The sequence below is a fragment of the Anser cygnoides genome, chromosome 4 (assembly GCF_040182565.1).
Source record: "Anser cygnoides isolate HZ-2024a breed goose chromosome 4, Taihu_goose_T2T_genome, whole genome shotgun sequence".
NCBI lineage: Eukaryota > Metazoa > Chordata > Aves > Anseriformes > Anatidae > Anser > Anser cygnoides.
Genome location: NC_089876.1, coordinates 27,470,967 through 27,493,002, shown reverse-complemented (window position 1 = coordinate 27,493,002; position 22,036 = coordinate 27,470,967). Strand labels below are relative to the sequence as shown.

Below are 22,036 nucleotides of genomic sequence, written 5' to 3'. Positions count from 1 at the left end.
GTCCTCCCAGCTCCGTCCCCACAGCGGCTCCCCTTTGGGCTTCGTCTTCCCCAGAGGGTTTGTCCTCATGGCAGCTCCCACAAAGCTCTTCCTTCTCGGGCCGAGTGGTCTCCTGGGACGCGTGGCAGGGAGCGCTCGGTGGCCTGCTGTCCCCCTCGTTCAGAGCTCTGCCGCTGCTTCTCGTAGCCCTCTGACGACTGTGGTTTGCAGGGGGAGAGAGCCTGTTTGCTGTCGGACTCTTCTCTCGTAGTCTTCATATTTCTCCAGGTTTTTGTTGCAAAATTTATCTTGTAAGACATTAAAGCTCCTGGTGAGATAATGATGGTTGTCTCTGCATTTATTCCTGAATGAAGGGGTGCTTTACATGCTTTGCTAAATTCCTAAATGAATACTTTGAGTGTTTTGAACCAACTGATCTCCATGGGAGTTTGCCGGCTGCAACCACGGAAAACAGAGCAATGTGGTTATATTTGGCACCTGGATACTCCCTCCTTTCTCTCTCTCTCTCTCTCTCTCTCCCTCTCTTTTAAAAAACTCAGTAATCTCACAGGTATGAAAATCAAAGACAAAGATTTGGAGTCCGGAGGTAGAACACACTGCTGCTTAGGCCTTCTTTGTGAAGTAACTCAAGTTTTTATCAGCCAAACCCCTGATTTTATTAGCCCTTCAAAACTAACAAGAGGAATACCTTTTTTTTTTTTTTTCCCTCTTGGATGTTAATGTAGAGTTTAATCTTCTAAATCCATGGATTGTGAAGCAGCTAGAATTATGTCCTGAGTTATGTTACATTTTAATCCTTAGTCGTGTGCTCAGTCCTGTGAATTTGGCATTGTGATGGATCCAGTAACCTGGCTGACTGCCTACAATGGCTGAAAATGGAGAAAAATAAAATAGAGCCGATAAAACAATGTCAGCTGTATATTATTTTATCTTGCCCTGAAATAACATTGTATTCAGAAGTGCCGTGATGGTGTGGTATCCTGTAATTAAGGTTAAAATAACGGGGAAGTGGTTAATTTCACAGAATTGCTTGGAAGCACCAGAAGTCTCCCCCTCCACCAAATGTAGATGAAACCTGTTGCAGATTAGTTCCCTCTGTGTTGTGTTAGCTTATAAACTGAATACACAAGATAAGGTGCAGAATGGTGTACTTTTTATACAAATGTTTATATCCCAAATTTGCAAAATGTTTTCTGTTTATTAGACAATGGAATTCTGTGCTTCTGACTGTCAGCGCAAAGATCATGGAAAAAATGTCTTTAGCCTCTATTAACCATTGACCTCTAAGATGTTTTGCTACTTTTGTTTGTTTTGACTTTTTTTCAGTAACCTATTACTTTTTCACTGCTGAAGTTGGAGCTGTGCTTTAAAAAAAGACAAGTTTGCGTATGCCAAAGAATCAGTTGTAGCAGTCTAACATGGGTCCTCTGCAGAAACAGGATAAGAAAATATTGGTATTAAAATCAAAAGATATGGAAAGCAGTACTTGGATGAAGAGGACTAATGGTTGGCTTGGAGAAGAAGGCCTGAGGTGGCTTTTTTTTTGTATATTTCAAAGAATATACGTGCTTCTAAAGGACATCTATCATACGCTTTTCATTTGTGCTACAGATATTTTCATTATTAGGCAGGTGTGTATATTTTTAGCCAAGGCAGTGGTAATTGTGCACCAAGTGACAGCAGCAGTCAGTCAGTCGTTGCACCATGGAAGTCAGGGAGCAGTGTTCTTAACTGGCCTGGTGGTGCCCGTGGCTTCCTCCGTCACGTGAAATGCAAGGGAGGGACCCTTGCTGCACAGGTTGCAGTGTGCTCACTGCAGAGGGGTCTTCCCAATTTGCCTTAATGCTCAAGGCCAGGATTTAATTCAGCATGAAGTATGCCACTGATAGAACTGGACACAGCTCTCCAAAAACAGTGAGATTGCAATTGCCATCTCAAATTTGTTTGAACAAATGATTAGATCTCAAGAAATGTATTTTTGCTGATAGAGGCTGCTGTTTCTAAAGGCAAATCCACGGTTTACTGTGCTGGCCCTCAGAGCAACTCCCAGCTCTCCTCACTCTGGTCATTTTCTCTGGCTATTTTCTAAAGGAAAATGCATTAGCAAAGAAAGTGGTGTGTAGGCGAGGGAAGCCGACATCTGGGTGGACACACATGCCCTTTCTGTCTGATGGGGCAGAAGAGGAACTGGGGAGCAGAGGCGTGTGATTGAGCACTGCCCCGTGGCAATTACAGCTCTGGCAATTCTCAGTCATCCCCTGCCTCCGCTCCGCTGCATGGGCCGTGATTCAGAGTCAGGATGCAGAGGCAGGAAAATGTGAGATATCCATGGGAGATAAAACTTTGAAACACAAATAGGCTTCTCGTACAGGTGTGGGGAGAAGGGCCTCATCGTAAGAGGTGCTTTGGGAGGGGTGGAAAGCAGGTTTTTATCGTTTCCTAAACTTGGAAGTAAGATGGAGATGTCAGTTTCTTGCAAGCAGAGTAAAGTGTCTGCTGTGTTCAAATGGGATCATGAGATCTCTGAAAGAGTAGCAGCAGCCTCCTAGGAATAGCTCAGCCCATCACAGGCAGCATTCACCTGTCTTAGCAAGAATGACGTTGCCTGACAGAAGTCTTCCCTTTCAACAACACACGAATATTTAGCAGAAGGAAAACCACCATGCTGAGAAGATGCCTCTGGCCTGTGTTCTGGGAGGCTCGGCAAAGCCTGCGCCTGGCTCAGCATGGTCCAGCCTTGGTACCACGGGCAGGTGAGCTGGTTTTCGGGAGCGTGCCACAGAGGGACGAGTTGCTGTGGCTGCCGGGGAGAGCCCCCCTTCCCAGGGCAAGCAGCAGGCTGCCAGCTGGGGCGTGCTGTCCCAGTTCTTCGGGTGAAAACCCCGTGCAAAGTTAAACAACCACAGGAAAAAAAAAAAGGGAAAAAGAGGAGATTGCAGCATGCTGGGGGTGTGTGGAGCCTGGGCTGAGCGTTTTCTTGGCACTCCCACTTCTTCTTGTTCAGTTTCCCTTATCGGTGGGTGTTTGGGTACCACTGAGCCACACGTCAGGTACAACTGCCTGCGTGCTCAAGTAGGTCACAGGAGGGTTTCCTGTCAGGAGGGGTTTTGCTCAGCCCCGTGCCTTTTAAGAGCTGTGATCTGATTAAATCATAAGAAGACGTTAGATCTGCGCCTTGGTTGCACCTGAATATAGGGCAGAAAAAACTGCCTGCGTGCTGCAGCGAGCGGCGCTCATCCTGCACCACGGTCTGGGCAGGGCACGGGCGCCCTGCACCGCCAGAGGGCCTGCTGGCCCCTGCCCTGTTAGGCTGGGACCTGCCCCTGGCCACGGGTGCTTGTTGAGCAAAAGAAGACTTTTTCTTTCCCCCACAAGACAGCCACATAACCCACCGTCAGATACACATGATAACTGCCCCTTGTTTTTAGCTGAAAGCAGCTCCCGTGACTCTCTCTCCTAGACGGCCCTGTGTGAACGTCTTTTTGTCAGCTTCTCTATGCTAAAGTGGAGGTGAGATAACGGCAGTGCTTCAAATTCGTCATGTCTAGGGTTACTGCTTGCCTTGTGAATTGCAGGACGTCCTGTATCACAGGCTCAAGCTCCACATCCTTGGGGAAGGAAGAGTTGTGTGAGGGCTGGCTTTTGTCACCCCCTCCCCATGATTATGAGCACCTCTTCCAGCTGAAGCTGCAAACCAAACCGTGGCCATCCCTGGTACCATGGTGGGGGAAGGAGTGAGAGGATCTGTCCTGTGTTGGGCTGCGGGACCCGATTCGGGGGGATGGCCTCTGAATGTGTAAACGGAGCTGAGCTGAATGGGCTGCTCACTGTCCCATGGCAGGTCCTTTAAAACTGGTAATCTTAAATGTACTTTGGGATCTCTTGGAAGTAAAAGGGCTGCCTACACTGCATCCAGCGAAGATAATAAAAAGAATGTTTTTCAGCATGCAGAAGTCTAGCACTCAGGTGTTTGGAGTCCTGGCTTCCAAACTGCCCCTGCAACTTTCTGTTCAACTGCCTTACACATAATGTGTCACGGGGTAGCGTTCGGTTGTGTGGCCGTGTGCTATGATTAAAAACTAAAGTAGTGGGCAAGCAGCACAATTGCCTCAGCTTCATTCAGTTATTTCTCTGGATCTCTTGAATTGGAAATAACCCTGAAAGTCAGCACGAAGCAGGCACTCCCTTTGAAAAACTGAGAGCTAGCCATAAGGGACTGTGTTGTCTTACATTTGCGGCATCTTGCCTTCACCCCTTGTAATCTTGCCCTCAGTGGGACTGGGTGGTGGCAGCCCTACTGCTGGTGATGCCCTTTCTGTAGTGTTCTCATGCATTGCCGTAAGTCGTCAGGGTGGATTAGATGGAGTACGATGCTATCATGCGTTAATGATGGTATCACATAATGTCTTAAAGAGAATTAAAGCTGAATACAGTTCCTTAAGATGTTAAATGTCTTGTTACACCTGATGAGTGCTCTTGCCCCCCGTTTAGCTCCCAGGGTCTGAAACACCCCGACATCCGAGAGCTGATATCAAGGCGAGTGGAGTTAAGGAGCCTCTTTGCTAGAGATGTTCACCACCTCGTGAGGGTTTTGGAGAAGGAGAAAACACAAGATGACAGCACTGCCTCAGTTGTGTTGATTTTCAGATGCAGTGAGAAATTATTTCCCTGAATCAATACTTATATTTGTGAAAACTGAAGTCCTTTGGTGTTGCTTGTGTTGTATGTGAAGAAGGAATTCTTCAAGGTTGCATCCTGGATTTTCAGTCTTCTATGCGAAGACTTCGTTAGTAAAAGGCTGAAATGCAAGTAGAAGTTAAACCATTTAACAACCCTGCAGATAAGTTCAGGGTAGAACTCTTTGGGATCTGCCTCAAAAACTTCAGGAAAATAGGTCTTGCTCTTCCAGTTACCTGTTCAGAAAGTACCTGGCAGTGTGGATTCTACTTAGAGAGGTCTTTTTGTATTTGCTTTTTATTTTTTAATCCGTATCCTAACATACACCTAGTTCAAGTACAGAGCAAAGCAGAAACTGAAAGACTTTGCTAACTTACTAAAGAAAATGAAAGCTGCTGTAAATATAGTCCTTCGAGTCGCATGCCAGCTGAACACAAAGCATGACAATGTGAAGTTCTGTCTGGCAGCATTATTACTACAATTCTGAGTGCAATCAAGTGGTAATTTGAGCACCAAGAGCTGTGTTGTCCTATTTCAGTAAAATGAGGGTGAGGGAATTTTGTGTTGAGTTTCATCTGAGTTTCAGTTATGTGAAATTTTCCTTGTAACCCATCCAACATAAGAGGGTGAGAGAGGCTGGAATCAGAAGATAAGAATGTGGACCTTGCCAACACCACTGTTTTGATAAGTGGAGCAACAATTGCACAGTTTGAGAAGCTGTGAATTGCCAGATGTGCGAATGGTAGTACAGCATCTCAGCTGAACTGCAGACAAGTCACTCATTTCCAATCCAAACTCTTGTGTTTGTTTCATATAGCAGAGAGGCCGTATCCTGATGAAAAAGATGCAGGGGAAACTTGAGACACCGGAACTTGCAATATTTCCTGCCCCTCGCTTGTTGGCTTGGGTTTTTCCTGGTGCACTGAAGACAGTTGTGACCGGTAACTGTAGATCTATCAGCTCTGTCTGTATGAGAGAAGGTTCGGGGCTAGTCACTAAATAGGTGCAAAAAAGCAACAGTTGTCAAGTGACGTTACAGTACTGCCTCAAGATAATAGAGTGTCAGGAGAAATGTACACGTTTGTCAACCTGGACTGCAACACATGAGTTAAGGTCAGAAGTTTATCATCTGAGTTAACTTCACAGTTTTGCCTTCAGCTGAATTTCCCCTGCTTATTATTGAACTATTTCTCACCGTTGCAGCTTCCGCATGCTCCAGTGGGTGCTTGTTTCTGTCTCTATTTAAAACCGATTATTAATATGTGTGTATTTTTCATATTGATGGCCCCATTAATGAATGTGTTTAAACATAGTTTCTGGTATATACTTTTTTAAATTCAACAGTCATTATAATGAAAAAGGTGTGTTATGCAAATTTCTGTCATTAATAGCTAGTGTCTTACCACAAAGCAGGATATATATGTACCTCAAGTGTGCCTTTTTCATGCTTAATTTTGCTAAAAGTGTAATGCTGGTGTACGAACACCGGAATGGCTCCTGGTGTACAGTGCAAGCAGGAGCTGTGCTATCTCTTGCTCACAAACATCTTTGACTCTTGCCTCTGATAACCTGACTGGTCCATGAAATGCACTGATTTCAGCCTTCCGGCTTGCTGTGAAGGTGTTCTTCATAGAGCATTTGGCAAAAGCAACTGAAGGGTCAACTAAAAAGAAGATAAGAATTTATTAAACTTCTTTTAATTTTGGAGAGAGAATGGTCGAATTTGTGCCTACAGCACGGTTGTTCACAACTCTTGTTACGGAGAAGACCTGAACTTGTCTCCCCTTTAGTCTACACGTGTGACTTAGAAGGGTGGCTACTTGATAAATGATTTAAAGACCACGATTTTAGCAATATGGAGAGTAGATTGTGGTCTTCCACAACCCAGAGGGAAGGAACACCGCACCCCTGGAGCTGGTTCAAGGCCTTCTCATCTGGTCCTGAGCTAATTTGCTTTGATATGAGACATGAACAACGCAGCTGCCATCATTCCTCTCCAGCCCGGTGCTTATCCTGGTAGCTTTCTCTTCTGCAAGCCATATGCTTAAAATTCCCCCAAATTCCCTGAAAGCCAACTACTTGTTTGTAGTTTTTGCCAGACCTCAGAACCTCCTTGCAGCTCTTCCCAGCCATGTGCTTGCTTCTGTGGTCGTGTGGTGCTTAGCTGGGATGTAGCCAGTGTATTACGGATGGCTCTGGGCTCCTTTTCCCATAAGGTAAGGCTCAAGCATGCCTGTATAGCTGTCACTGCAGATGCTAAAGCAGTCAGCTGGCTTTTATGTTGCACGTACTAAGAGTTGTCATCCATTGGGAAGGAATGTGGTTTCCATGTAACTGCATGGGGGAAAGAAAAAATATCTTGCAGAGGTTATAAAGGGATTTGTATCTGGATTCTGGTGGGACAGTTTCATCCGACTAAAGAAAATCTGGTGATTGGAATGCTAGAAATAATCTTAGCAGACAAACATACAGGAGTTATGGCCTGCTATCAATTTTGGTATCTCTGAGGAAGTAGAAAGTTCCTTTACATTTCTTGTGAATAAAACAAGTGCAGAAAGGAGCCAGTTGCTAGGTAGGTAGCTTGCTTCCCTAGCAGTAAAACTGCAAGAACGAGTTGATGTTTGCGGTGCGAATTAAAACCAAACGCTGTTGATTCGATGAAAGATAACCCTTAATTTTGAGGAACATCTCCAAATAACTTATTTCAGTTATTGTGCCGCTGGCTGGCACATTGTGAGGATGAGCTGCAAGCTTTTTGACTTCAGTCAGATCATTATGCCTGGGTCTAGCGTGGCTCCCGTGGACTGGGTAGCCGGAGCTTTCGTAAAGCTAACTACAAACTAACTAAAGCTGGCCTTTGAAGATGGATTTCATAACCTGTGTGTCACTGGATTTCCTGCTGGCGTTTGAAGAAATTCTAGCTGCTTCATGACGTACCATGCTTCTACGTATGTAAGGGAAGGTATGAGATCATTTAAGGGTACCCTGGGAAAGAGTGGTTGAGGTGAAGCAATAATCGATGCCAGCTTCCACTTCTTGTGGGATGTCCCTGCAGACCACTTCTACGTATTCTTCTTGAGACATGCAAAATATGTTTTTAGTTCATGAAACCTTTATCAAATTTCCAACCAATCTAGTTCATGGCATTCTTTGAAAACTATACATCAGCCGTGGAATGAGTGACTCCAGATGTTCATTCTTGGGCTCACCTGTGTTTTGTCAAAGGAGCACAGGTCAGAGAAGCTGGCAACAGCCTGGCTAGGATCAGAAGCAGGTGCAGCATAATCTGCACCTGGATGAGTAATTCCAGAGAACCAGTACAAGTGCAGGGTAGTGCTGGTACTGCTTTGCTGCTGCCAAGAGCCAAGCCAAGATTTCTGTGGCTTCAGCTGTGCCGTGTAAATGTACCAGTGGCACTTTGCCGTGGTAGTCCTTCGGTGCAGAGAGCAGGCAGCCTCTTAGAAGTATTTCAGGTTGGCTTATTGCTGAAAAAGCATGTCCAAGCCAGAAATATTCACCTTCAGCTACTGACTGAGTTTTTCTGGTAGCTTTTAAGATGGCCGTGGGTAATGATCTAGAAGGCTGGGTGCTGATTTTTGTGTGTTGACATATTATTGTAGGAGATTGTTTCTAGCTCCAGAATGAATGGGCTTGGGGCCAGAGAAGAGATGGTGCCAGACGGTTAATATGTGGCTTAGTTCTTCCTTTCTCCACTTTAAGTAAAAGGGTGCAAAACAAGACTGTGATCGTATTCAAGATAGTGAAAGTTAGATTGGTACCAGTCACTTGGTGTGTATGGTGGGAGGGCAGAGAGAATTAACTTCAGAGTCAGAGAGCAAGCAGTTGTTTAGTTGAAGTTCATCTTATGGTGTTTGCAAAACTTAGGAAGTATTAGACAATCCCTGTATGTGAAACAAGTCACAATTTGTATGTGTTACAGTATCTGTTAGACAATGTCAAATGTGTGCCTTGAATACTGACATAAATTGAGTTTATTTGTGCTGTGATATATCTCTTAATCACCTGAGATTGTGTAACGTTAAGAAGATCAAATTCAAATTATGAAGAAGCTGAATTAAAATTACTCCTTTACTACAATTAAAAAGGACAGCCTCAGGCACTGACTTTCTCTCCTTCTCTCCTTCTCTCCTTCTCTCCTTCTCTCCTTCTCTCCTTCTCTCCTCTTCTCCCATGGATTTGGTGTGCTTTTCTTAAATCTGCAGTTTAGTGTACAATAGCAATTGACCTATTACTTAATGGTGAGCCTTAGGATTCCTGCACAGAATTGGGTTCAGCCTCTGATTTAGCAGAACATTTATTTTTTCATCACTCATAATCTCCAGTTTCCTGTAGAAGGAAGAAAAGCTTTTCCACAAGCATCACCCATTTGCCTTGCCAATCTCATCTTGCCTGTGTTTTTAGTAAGTGGGTGTTACTGTTCCTCCTCCCTCCTTATCAGAAGGGGCTTTTAGGAGAAAGGCTGAGGCAGCGGTTCTGCTTTGCAAAACGTCTGCCCAGGGCAGCAGGGCCAGAGGAGGATGGCGGAGTAGCCAGTCTGTTACAAGTGAAGTAAGTACTCTGCTCTCTGTCAGCTTCTGCTCCTCCAAGTCAGTGCCACGCAGGTTTGGGGGTAGTTCTTCCATCTTCCTCTCTAACCTTGCTTTAAATATGCTTGCCAGAACAAAGAGAACTGCTTCTTTTTGAAGGATGCAAAGCAAAAAAAGCCCACGCAGGCAGGACCAGCATACCACATACCTCCTCCCAGTTCCGACCCTGACCTGCCCCTTCTGTTCATGCTTTTCCATTTCCTCTTACATCTGTCAGCTGAGGGCCAGTTATATTTGTGCAAGGAAGCTGAGCTAATACTCCTTAGCAGACCTTTGTGCCACACAAATCTCTGGAGCCTCTGCCTCCTCTGGCCGGCTGCAGTCCCGCTGCTCGCGGCACCATTGTGAAGTGCTGGCGATGCAGTGAAATGGCCGAGGCAATCATGTGACAATTAAAATATTACTAATTTTCTCACATCTGATTTTTTCTGGCTGCTGCAGGAGGTTTGGTCAGAAGGCCCAAGTGGGTTTAAGTCTGTCTTGTAAAAGTTTGGTCCTCCTGTGCGCTAAGGCACCCAAATACGCATAGCACTTACCTGGAAGCTGGGCGAAGGCAGGAGCTATGGCTGAGCCTGAGTTAATAAACCCTGCTGACAAACAGGTTGTTTTAGTCTGTGTCAGGCTGCATATGGCTCCTGGTGAGCCCAAAACCACAGATTCTCAGTAGAAAAGGCCAGTTCTGCCTGCAGAAGACCTGAGAGTGGGATTCTTCTGTGGGAGGCACTGTTCAGTTGTGGAGCTTTGCCTCAAAAGCTTGTCATAGTCTACAGCAAAGATAAGGTGCTGGAATAAAATTTAACAATAGTACTGAATGCTAATAGCAACATTATTTATGAAAATAATAGCAACCTTTAAGTGCTATATATGCTAATGAGCAGAAGGTGATGCAAAGCCATGTTACATATGTGGTAACAGAATGATCTCGAGCCTAAAAAAATCAGATTGGCTTTGCATACATTTTAAATGAATTTTCCGTGAATATGATGATTTACAACGACCCTCTATAAATGTGTATACATATAAAGAGCCTTTTCCCCTAGTCACATAAACCTTCACATTTTCACTCCATGTTGTTGTTACTCTGTGTGACGATAAGGGGTAGGATGATGGTAGAGGTTAAACTTTAATCGATATAGCTGATGGTGAAAAGCAGCAAAACCTTTTTGCAAGCATTGAAAGAGTGTTAATAACACAGGCTTGCAGATCTTGCAGCCTTACCATCACCGCTTGGCACACAATAAATAAGGTGGGGGAGGAAGTTCATATTCAAAGAGATTTGAAAGCCTTGGGCAGTGGGTTTTGCTTTTCTTCAGAAATGAAGCTATTTCTAGTCTTTGAAATCACAAGACAAACTCATAATAACTGGCTGCTTTAACAGATGTTTCAAAATTTTTTTTCCCCATTTTCCTCCATCCCAGACTAAATTTCAGTTTTATTTTCTTCCAGCAAAGAACTTTATAGATGTTGAAGAGGTTTTGGTCTGAATAAACTGAAGGTATGATAGTGCAAATTTATAGGTGTTGCAGGGCTTTTATGTAGAAGAAACAGGAAAAGCTATAAATAGTTAGCTGTAGAGGAATGAGTAAAAATTCAAGAAGTTGATGAGTGTAGTGAAAATTGATCAGTCCATCCTTCTTCATCTGGTGTACTATAGTGTTGCTAACTCAAAGGTAGTAGCAGGTAATTTAAATTAAAAAAAAAAAAAAGCATTTTCTACATCATGGATGGCAATGTATTTTTTGTTTCATAAAGCACAAGTTCCTTTCCTAAATTATTTATTAATGAGGGAATTAAAGAAAGAAGGTGCATGATAAAGCAGTGAGAGGATAACCTAGTGCTTGGAGTGTACTGCTTACAGGGGACCACGATCAAGAGCAGCAGCTGAATTTGCAAATGGCTTGGTACATGTCCTTCTCCTAAAGCTGAACTCATCTTTATAAGGAGAAATAAGCTCTTTTGCTCCTCTTACCTTTGATTTTCCTAGGCTGTTCTGTGCGCTTTGGATTAGTTCTCTTTGGTGATAGCTGAGCAGCGACCAGTGATTTGGCTCTCCAGTTTGGGGTGATAAGCCACCTCGGTGCCAGTGTTCCCTATCCAAGAGGGACTTTTTCAGCATTGTTTTCTTCACTTACATACCCAGCTACCCAAGTTATAATGCTAAAAGGAAACAAATGCTTTTAGTCTGTGAAATGTTGTGACCCTGTTTCTGAGGAGTTTTGTAAAACCTGCATAGGTTACAATGAAATTCTCCTATATGTGTACGTGAGTAGCTTTCAGGTGAACAAAGGGTATTTTGTAACATCACATGCTTATCTTGGAAAATCTTGAGTCAATGAGTTGGGTACCCCTTAGCCCGCTTACTTCTTTAACTAAGCACAGTGCATGCAAATATGAAATTTATTTTCACAAAGTCTGTTTATATAAAAAACTAGCCCGTTGGTACTTTGTCTTTCAAGCAGAGAGGTAGGTTTTTCAAACATTTGGGTGTAATTTTTTCAAATTTGTTTGAAAACAGCCCCCCAAAATTGCATTTCTGTCAGTTAAAAAAATAGTTTACATACAATAGAAGTGGTTTCTGAGAGTCTGCTGTCAAAAGAAGAGAGAAAAAAACCAAATCCAGGTATTTTTGACTTCTCCTTTTTCTGGCATATGATATATTTCAGATATCATTACAGTATTTTTCACTTCCATTCCAATTTTAAAACTATAACAGGTTATGCTAAAGTATATTTTTTTCTGTATTCATACTTCTGTGAAATTTGCAGTTTGAAAAGGGGTTAATAACAGTTCCCTTTCATTCGGTTGTCTTTTATTTTCTGGAATCTGCAACATCGTAAATGGTGCAAAAGACTTCCGTGCCATTTGAAACGCAAGGGCAGATCTTGCAATCCTTGCGTACATCCAGTAGTAATTATTCAAATAAGCCCGTGCTGAATACTCATGTAAGTAACTATTCACATGAAACTCAGTTTGTCGTTTCATGGTAAAGCAACATCAGCTTCAGCAGAAAAACCAGGGTAAGGAGTTCTCCTTTTCTTCTTCCTTCTGCACTGTTTCTGCTCTCTACCCAGAACTGCTGTGTGCTGCTTATTTGCCACTTATGCCACTGCAGCTGTTTTCAGGGGTACATTATGAACTTGATCAGTGAATTGAGTTAATTAATAAACAAACAAAACAAAAAGAAATACCCCAGAACTATTCATGAAGAGTAACAGATTTGCGTCAGAATTACAATGTGCCACCTGTGTACTTAAAATTTTGATATTTTGACATTTTTTGTTAATAACTCAATGAATGAATGTTGCATTATGTTAATTAATGTAGTAGACTAGGTGATATGTTTTCAATGTTAAATACAGAGACCTCGAATTACTGCCAGTTTGGACTGATGGACCCCAAACCTGAAAAGAACATTTGTGCAGGATGCATGAAACCCAAGACAGAAAGTGGAGGATGCCCGTTTGTTAGAGAGGTTCGCTGTTGTGGTTGGCAGCGATGTATTAAGCTTAGTATTAAGGCTAGTATTAAGACTAGTATTTCAGCTTATAAGACTAGTGTTACAGTTTAGGATTAAGACTTCCCACAGGAAAACCCAAACTACCAAGCAGGTAAATGCTACAACCATCACTAAGGAGGGGTGGAAACCTAGAAAACAGAGCTCCAGCTTGGTTTTATTTTCTTTTTTCAGATGCAGACAAATGTTTTCTCTAGATGTTTGTTTTACGACTGGTGTGATAAGTATGTTTTCAGAATGCCTTGCCATGAAAAGCAGCAATTACTTAACACCTTGGGTTTGGAGAAGCTCCAGCTAGATTGGGATGCACTCCTTCCCTCCTAACTAGAGCTTCCACTGGGACTTTCATCCATTTATACAACTGTTTGAATGTTGCATGTGCTTACTGATGGGCTTGCAGTGGCTAATTGCTTCAATAAACAAATACAATCCAAGAGGTGGGAGTGGGAACCAGCAGTTCCCAACTCCAGGAGCGGTGTTGCAACTCCTCAGGTTACCTAATCATTTGATGCTTCAGTTTCCCTAGAGAAACATGGGAAAGGTGGCATGCATAAGCAATTCTGTCTACAAGGAAAAAAATTACTTTGTAGACCTTGACCAACATGGACTTAACAGATTTATCTTAACAGTTTATTATTATTATTATTTGTTCTGAGGAAAGTGTGTGGTGACTTCCTGGCCTTAAAGGCAAATACTTTATAATGTGAAGATCGATCTGCGCAAGCTGATGCAGACTTTTGATGCCTAAGGCTGAGTGTGTTTTTTGTTTGTTTCATTTTACCTACAAAAGGTTAAGCGTCTGTAACTCTTCCTGATTTCAGTCACGATTATGGGTACTCAGCACCTCTGCAAATTCGATTGTATTTGTTGTCGTGTACCTAAGGTCGGCAGGGAACTGGGCAAGTCCTTGGCAGGAGGCGTTGTGAAAATTTTAGATGGGTGGCAGCATGAAACTCCCACAGCTGTTTGGAACAAGATAAGAATGTGTCGTGCCGTAGTTTCATGGAGTGAGGAATGGTTTGGGAACAATGGAATATTTGGGGAGAAAAGTGCAGAAAAGTTCTAAAACTGTGCTGAAGAAAAGGAAGTGATGAATAGGTTTTATAAGCGGTAGTAGTGATCGTTAAAGGTTCTTCTCAAAGGAGTTTGGAAAGGAGCTTTCAGAGTTATCGGTGAGAGTTCAGTTGTCCTGAGCCTTATTTAAGGAAACAGAAATGTGCCTAGAGCCGTTAGCTTGAAAAAGCAGATTTCTGTGACCAGATATAGAGTCAAAGGCTGATTTTCTGACCTGGAGAACTTGTCCTAATCTGCAGAGATCTCTATAGCAGTGGTAAGTCAGTGTAGATAAATACTTGTAGCAACCAGGTGCAGACATTGACTGACTATTTTTTATTTTTTAAAGCATTCTGTCAAAAGGATTTTTTTTTGTTTCTTTGTATTCTTAATTTGACCAAAGAGGGCTGGCAGGGAAATGAAATATTTTAGCATTATCAGTACTGAGATCTGAAATCATAGTTAATTTTGAATCTTTCTTGTGGTCTCTAGGGCAGACTTCTGAGAGCACAATTTCTAAGGCAATTATATTTTTCGTAAGTGCCAACAGAATAAGTTGTACTATAGAGAACACGGCGGTGGTTTTGAGTGGGAGAGCCTATAATGGGAACCCTTGTAGTTTGGCAAGCTTTATGCTGGTCTGAAAGTTAATACTGACTTTTAATTCTTTGAACAGTGTTTGTATTTTTGGTTCATGGTAGTATCCTTCCTTCTGCAATTACCTTTATGATTGTCAATTTATTTTTGAAAGGGCAATAAAACAGAATTTGGCAGTGTGAATCATTAAAGACGATTACTAATTCAAAAGTCAGTCTTCCTCACAAGAACACGAAGTGACAGATGACCAACAAAATGTATGTGTATACATGCGTCAGAGGAAGAAAAAAAGCAAAAAGAGATTGTTCATAATAATTCCATCATAATCTTTTATTTATGCATCCTAACCTCTTCGTACTTTGCATTTCCATGCAAACCACAGACGAATTCTTCACCTTATGCAGAGATATGTCTTGAAAAGAAGGGATGTTTTAAAGCAGTGAACAAATATATCCAACTGTGAGAAATGGTGGGAGTATGGATATGAGAGATTAACTGGCCAAGTAAAACGTGGTGGCAGGGTTAGACTGGAAGGCAAAGGGTGTCACTTCGTGTATTGTCACAACAAATAATGAAAGGTTTGGGAACAAAGCAAAAGGAGAGGCACTAAAGTGAATGTGTTTACATTTAACTTTATTTAAACTTTACTCCTGTAAGGTGATATTGTGAGGAGGCTTGTGGTTTTTCAAGCTTCTCTGTATGATGCTGTGAAATGTACTATGTCGTTCATATCAGAGTTGTGTCACCCCCAGAGAAAAATGTGTATGTGGTGAATTTTGAAGTAGTGTAAGTAGTAAATACATGCATAAACTAATCCTTGTGAGAGCTAAGAAAAGCTTTTTTATAGGTCAGAGGGATTTTCTTGCTGGCATGGAGATGTGCAGTATTTAGCTAGGGCTTGGGTTTGCGTTCAGCCCCCGTCCTCTCCTCGCCCACACTTGGGAGATATTTGTGGTCGCTGGTGCTTCAGCATTTGCTGCTGTTCCTTCCTCAAGCCGTGGCTTCGCCCTGCAGCCGTGCTGCTTTGGCCTGAGCCGCAGTGGAGAGGTGCCAGGGTGCCAGGTCCCTGCCCTTGGTGCTCTGGTGGATCAGGCGAACCTGCTCCCTCGTCTTCTTCACCACATGGCAGTAGCACTCCTGCCAACACCTCACAGGCTGGCATGGTGGGCAGGGGTGAGCAGACGAGGGAGAAATTGCCTTCCACTTTCTATCTGGCAGGGTGCTGGAGCGGGGCTTGCAAAGGAAGTAGCAGTGGGTGCCTTTGCATGCCTGAGGCCATCCTGCGGCTATCAGTCACGGTGTAAAACGTTAAAGCAGTTCGACTTCACCAACCGATCAGAACTGCCGAATATAAATGATTTAGATTTTTGGTAGTCAACCTGAAGTCTTTCTAAATAGAAGATGGAGGGCATGTGTTCAGCAATTTCAGAGAAATGGCCTTCCTTAATTCTCCCTTCCCAAATGGAGATCTAAACCACTGTTTGAAATGTTCATTGATGTAACTGGTATGAATTTTCAAAATGGCTTTTACTGATCCATGTTTAATTTTATAGAGCAAACTTTTTTTATTTTTTATTTTTTTTCCCAAAAGGTACTTATATATGCATGGGCCTTAATTAAAATCTTGTTGCTCCAAGATGTCCCACATATGGACGGTGGCTGGCACAGGCAGCACCTGGTGGTGGAATGGGAAGGATGGCGCTGAGTTCCTGGGCCTTCAGAGCCAAGTTTTGTGGAGATTTTTTCACAAGATGTTCCCTTTCAATGGTTTAGGTTTTGATACATATTAGGAGTCTGTTTGGCACTGTGGTGAAGAATATGTTTTAGACTATGTTGCATGCTTTAGACTTCTCACCTGTATTTTCTGTGACAAACAAAGGGCGCTGCAGCGCCCTTTATTTCGTCCCTACCGGCTTGTTGCCTCCTGGGAATATGTCTGTGCAGCTCTCAGTTGAGCAATGACTGAACTTTCTTGTCTAATCATTAACTTTTGTGACCTTCCAGGTGCTTCAGATGAGCTCCAGCTTTCTGTGTTTTCAGTTAGTTTCATTTGTGAGTAGAAGCTCTTTTCACTACAGAAATCTACAGATCCGTGATCTTTCAAAGATACAGTAATTTGTTTCTCTCATCTTCACAGGAACTGATATTCAATGGCTAGAAACAAGAGGTGACAAGTGGCTGAAATGAATATGACTACTATTCTACAAGAGATCTTGATTAAAAGGTCGCAGCAGAAGAAGAGGACTTCTCCCTTAAACTACAAAGAGAGGCTTTTTGTACTTACAAAGTCTATGTTAACGTATTATGAAGGTCGAGCGGAGGTAGGAGATACGGATTTATACAATAGACTGTCTTTGTTTCTTTGTGCTTTTGTATTCTAATAGCTTTTTTTCTTACAAGATATCATACTGTCAGGGATGGATGGGGTGGGTGGCAACAATTGTGAACTACTTTCTCTTTTCTCTTTTTATAATGAAGGTTTATAGAGATGTAAATAATACATCTGGTAGTTAGCATAAACTAGTTCCTAACCAGGATGACAAGAGTAAGGTAAAGCAGTTTTTACAGCTGATCATCAAGAACTGATTTCTTTCTGTCTCAACTTCTCTAGTTTTATTTCTGGGCATTTCCAACTGAAGGGCCTTGGAATTTTACTGCTGGCATTACTGACTGTTAACAATTAATTACTGACTGTTTTTAGCATCGTTCTTTCTGAATCCAGCCTCTTGGATACCATGTTAGAAAGGCTTCAGCAAGAAGTTTACATGTTCCCCTTTTTAATGGGATGCCTTTTAGTCTTTCTGTAGGTTCTCACGTAGTATCTCAGGTAGGGTCTATCCTCACTAAAGAGTTTATTGTAACTTTGGTGTTGCTGCTCTGTGGCTCCCGTCCATATTTAAATGTCTTTTACATGAGTTTTGGGAAAATTTTTCAAATAGGCTTGCTGACTTTGCTAGGGAATGGGGCTTAATTTTTTTTTTCCTTCCCCCTTACAATTTAGGCTGGCCAGCCCCATATTACACATGGCAGTGAGAATGTGGGCTTACTTCTGGGGAGTAACTGGCTTCTGAATTCAAACAGGAGCAAGAGCATTTGGTAGGAGCAGTGCATTACAGACCAAGCTCACTGGATGGGCTTCATTAAGGTAGACCATGCATCCTATGAACTGAAGCTGGAAACGATTTATCTTTGGCAGCAGGAGCAGCCTATCGCTATGTAAATTCTACGTAAATTCAGTTATATAAAAGTCACGAGTGTAAATTAGGCAAATTCTCAGACCAGAATTTTTCAAATGAGCTCCAGACTCAAATTCATTAAGGTCATCTGCTTCTGAAGTGCCTCATTGTGCCGTTAGTGGTGAGGGGCTGCATTTCCCACTTAACAGAGCCTACCTTCCAGATTTGTCACAATGTGGAAGGCAATTAAAATGGCTGTGATAGCTAGAAGGTCACTTGCTACACACTAGAAAGCCGTTCAATGGAAAAAAGTAGTGGAGATGGCTCTGCAACCTCTTGTGTCAGATATCTTACTTCCGATGAAAGAAGGGCGTACAGAAGAGCTAAGGCTTGCTAGCCCTGTTTCTTTGCCAACCTTTGCTAACCCCGTTTCTTTGCCAACCCTTGCTAACCCTGTTTTCCTGTTTCTCAATTCTGCTTGCGGCAGAATTGAGTTCAGTTGCTGTGCTCCACAGACGACTATTATAGCTGCCATTTTCTGCATATAGTTTGGGCACAGTCAAAGATGAAAAATGAGATACAAATTTATGTATTTTTCACTGACTGCTGCATTAAAATATGTACTGACTTTACAATGCAACTAATTTTCTCTATATATTTATTTGACGGGCAAAAAAAGAAGGAAAAAAAAAGAGATGAGGGCTCAGATGCCCTCTGAAACATGTCCTGCAGGCTTCTGTGTGTCAGCTTACCTTCAGTCCAAAGAGAAATGTAACTAACAGGTTTTGCAGGTCTAGTTGTCATCCTTCACGAAGTTACCTTTTCCAACTCTGTATCGCCTTTCCCCTGCAGGTTAATACCCTTCAGCTAAGATACCCTTCCAGGAGACTCAGTGGTGGATCTGTGTGAGAGGGGGTTAAAGTGCTGGTTTTATTGGCAGTGAGCTGGAGCGGGACAGCTCATAGTGTCCTCAGCTGTGGAGGCAGTATCTTAAAAGGTTCCAGCCCGAGACCAGGACTGTTGGAGTGAAACTATACATTACACCCACACAGCCCAGATGCTGAAAGAGGCAGGTCCATCTTCTTCTTGTCCTTGCCTTGCAGCAGCTCTCAACCTGCTTAAATTGGTCCGGGCATTTCTTGGGCTCTGCACTGCTCTGAATAAATTTGCTAATCAGCAGAAAGATACTTGATCTGTTTTTATTTTTGCTGGATGAGAGCTGTGCTGTGTTGACAAGCTGAATTAGCTCAGTGCAGGATCCAACAAGTGCCAGGGGCAGTGCCAGGTCGTGGAGGAGGACAGAAAGCTCCAACTGTTGACATCAACAAGTTGTTAAACTGGCTCAGCCGTAACATACAGCTTTACAACCTGTGCCTCAAAACCATTTATTTTCACTGTTCTTCCTATTTTAGATTCTTTTAAACAATAATCAGTGTTTTATTTTACGAAGAGTACTGTCTGAAAATAATGAGCTCTTAGAGGGGCACACATTGTTTAAAGTCAGCGGTACTTGGGCTCTATTTGAGAAAAACTTGTGTGACTAAGATCTCTGCCACACAGTGGTAGTTATTCCTTTGTGTCACTGAGCAACTTAAATGGAAAAAGGTTGGGGGTTTTATTATTTTTTTTAAAGCCAAGTTGTAAATCTGTATTAACAGTAAGACAGATGTATATTCTGGCTGAAGTTATTCATGTAAAAGATAAAAAAAAAACATTGGAGGTGAAAGTAATTCCAGTTCCTCTGAATAGCTGGATGTTTGCTGCTGAAATGAAATGTGATTTACTGCTTGAATTTAAAGATATGACAGAGAAACGATAGGTACAGACTGGTTTCATTTCAGGGCTGGTAGTATTCGAAGTTCAGATTGGTAAGATAAGCGTGGAAACCCAAAGCCAAAAGGATCCCACGGCTTTAGTAGGAGCTCAGGGTGGCTGAGCTTTGCTCCTTTAGGCAAGGATTTGATTCCCACTGTGGTCATTGGCCAAGCTGAAGTCTTTCTTGTTTTTTCAATTTTGTCTTCTACTGGAATTTGGCAGAGAGAGTTCAGGAAGAACCCAAGGTTTGTGTTCATGTGAATAATCTTTCTTTTTCTTTTTCTTTTTCTTTTTCTTTTTCTTTTTCTTTTTCTTTTTCTTTTTCTTTTTCTTTTTCTTTTTCTTTTTCTTTTTCTTTTTCTTTTTCTTTTTCTTTTTCTTTTTCTTTTTCTTTTTCTTTTTCTTTTTCTTTTTCTTTTTCTTTTTCTTTTTCTTTTTCTTTTTCTTTTTCTTTTTCTTTTTCTTTTTCTTTTTCTTTTTCTTTTTCTTTTTCTTTTTCTTTTTCTTTTTCTTTTTCTTTTTCTTTTTCTTTTTCTTTTTCTTTTTCTTTTTCTTTTTCTTTTTCTTTTTCTTTTTCTTTTTCTTTTTCTTTTTCTTTTTCTTTTTCTTTTTCTTTTTCTTTTTCTTTTTCTTTTTCTTTTTCTTTTTCTTTTTCTTTTTCTTCTTCTTCTTCTTCTTCTTCTTCTTCTTCTTCTTCTTCTTCTTCTTCTTCTTCTTCTTTCTTTTTCTTTTTCTTTTTCTTTTTCTTTTTCTTTTTCTTTTTTCTGAACAAGATTAAATCAAATCTTTTTAACCAGATTATTCAGTTCTCAAAGTGTGGGGCAAGTTGGGATTGTAAACAGGGCAACAGAAGAAGAGACTTGGTATGTCTGGTGACAGAAGTGAAACATTTATGACAACAAAAAGCAGTCAACCATAGAAAACACTGTTCTTATAAATACTTCTGGGAGATCTCATTGATTCCGTTCTTTGCAGACAGTGGTGGGAGTTCACTTGCTCTTTGACCAGAAACTGCCCATTATATAAGCACTGTTCTCTACTTTTTCTGTCTTATGTCTGGCAGAGTGCCGTATGCCTACTTGGAGCAATAAGCAATTATCTTATAAGCACGGCTGCTAGCAGGGTAAAATCTTGTTTAAACTTGCCCATAACCTATTTAGTTTTTTTTATTATTATTATTTTTTTTACACATGTGCTTTGAAGCAGCTCAGGCACCCTGTCATGTTTGCACGGTGGTGCAACGTGCCTACATTGAAGCTGGAGCTGCACTACTGTCATGGGAAGAGGAGGTGCTGCTTCTGCACTTAGAAATAGTGCTGGAACGTAGGTCATGGAGGCAGTGTGTGAGCTAGCAATGAAGTGTAGCTACAGAATCATTAAAGCAGCTGGATTTCAAAGCACAGAAACCAGAGGAAGGACAACCTTGTTTTAGGTCATCTGTGCAATGCTCTATAATTTTGAGTAATGCCATGGGAAACTTATTTTGCATAGGAAGCTAATAGGTCCTTGGCTTTTATGACTTAACTTCTTCTGGGCATTATGCTTTTTGCTTTAAAATATATATACATGCATGACCTTAAGGTTGGTTAAGAAGATGGACATTAGAAAGCTTAAAAATAAAGATACTTGAAGAACTGAGTTGCCCCAAGTGTCACAGAGAAGAATTTTTAATATGTTGTCAGAAAAGAGGAATATTTTGTTTAAGCTGGAGATGGCATCTGATTTTGGGTTTCTGGCATAAATTCTGTGAAGCTGTTAACTGTAAATGTTGGAGAAACACTACTACTGCAGTATGGAATTTTGCTAACAGCAATGACAAGGATAGAAATTGCTGTGTTAATAAGTTTCATGAAGCCTGTAAGGGTTTATCAGCTGCCAGTGGAGATTTTCTGTCTTTTTTCCCTTAGTGTTGCAAAAGTGGCTAATGAGATCTGAATGTGATGGATTCCATTTGTAGTGAAGACAAAAATTCATCACAACAAGAAATAACTGAATTGGCCTCCAAGCAGAGAGTGCTGATCATGACTGTGTAAAATAGGGAAGAAGTGGAATATCTTCCTTTCATGAGTATGGAGGTGTACTATAAAACCGTTTATCCTATAGTCAGTAAGATTTACACTATGTACAGTGTTCTCAATTATGTGTTGTAGACTTTCCAAGACAGCTTTAAATAGATTTATGCAGACAGTAGTAGTGACATTGGTTTGGAAGTGGGAGGTAGGAGGCTTTTTTGCACAAGCTGGTCTGTGCTTCTTGAGGATTCCTGTGCTGTGCTTACCAATGACTGCAGGATTCATTGAGTGCAGTGTAACTTCTCCAGATGATCTGGTGTCTGGCGTGCTGGTGAGGAAACAAGGATAAGCCTGATACTTTGAGGGTAAAATATTTTATTAGATAATCTCTTTCTGATTCTGCATGATGTGAAAGCTCAGAATACTACTTCAGGTATGTTTCTAATAACTTTTCTTAACTATTTTCTTTGAAGAAATAAAATATTAATTTGTATGAAATTAATAAGCAAAGTATAAGAAATTTTGAAATAAACCTGCATGTCTGAAAATAAAATATTTAATGACAGTTAAAAGCAAACTCATCCA

At 41.6% G+C, this 22,036-nt stretch overlaps 1 protein-coding gene across 4 annotated transcripts in view; it reads left to right on the top strand.

The window, feature by feature from the left end:
* Nucleotides 1-22,036, top strand: part of TEC (tec protein tyrosine kinase) — a 49,947-nt gene that overhangs the window by 1,563 nt on the left and 26,348 nt on the right. Inside the window, exons 1-3 of one of the 4 annotated variants that reach the window (XM_013172710.3) lie at nt 4,839-5,790; nt 16,453-16,500; nt 16,586-16,769. In XM_013172710.3, coding sequence (XP_013028164.1) covers nt 16,632-16,769 — 138 coding nt within the window. In that variant the 5' untranslated portion in view covers nt 4,839-5,790; nt 16,453-16,500; nt 16,586-16,631. Of the gene's footprint in view, nt 1-4,838; nt 5,791-8,928; nt 9,247-16,452; nt 16,501-16,585; nt 16,770-22,036 lie in introns of those variants that run through there. The other 3 variants (XM_013172709.3, XM_013172711.3, XM_013172708.3) reach the window with 3 other exon arrangements.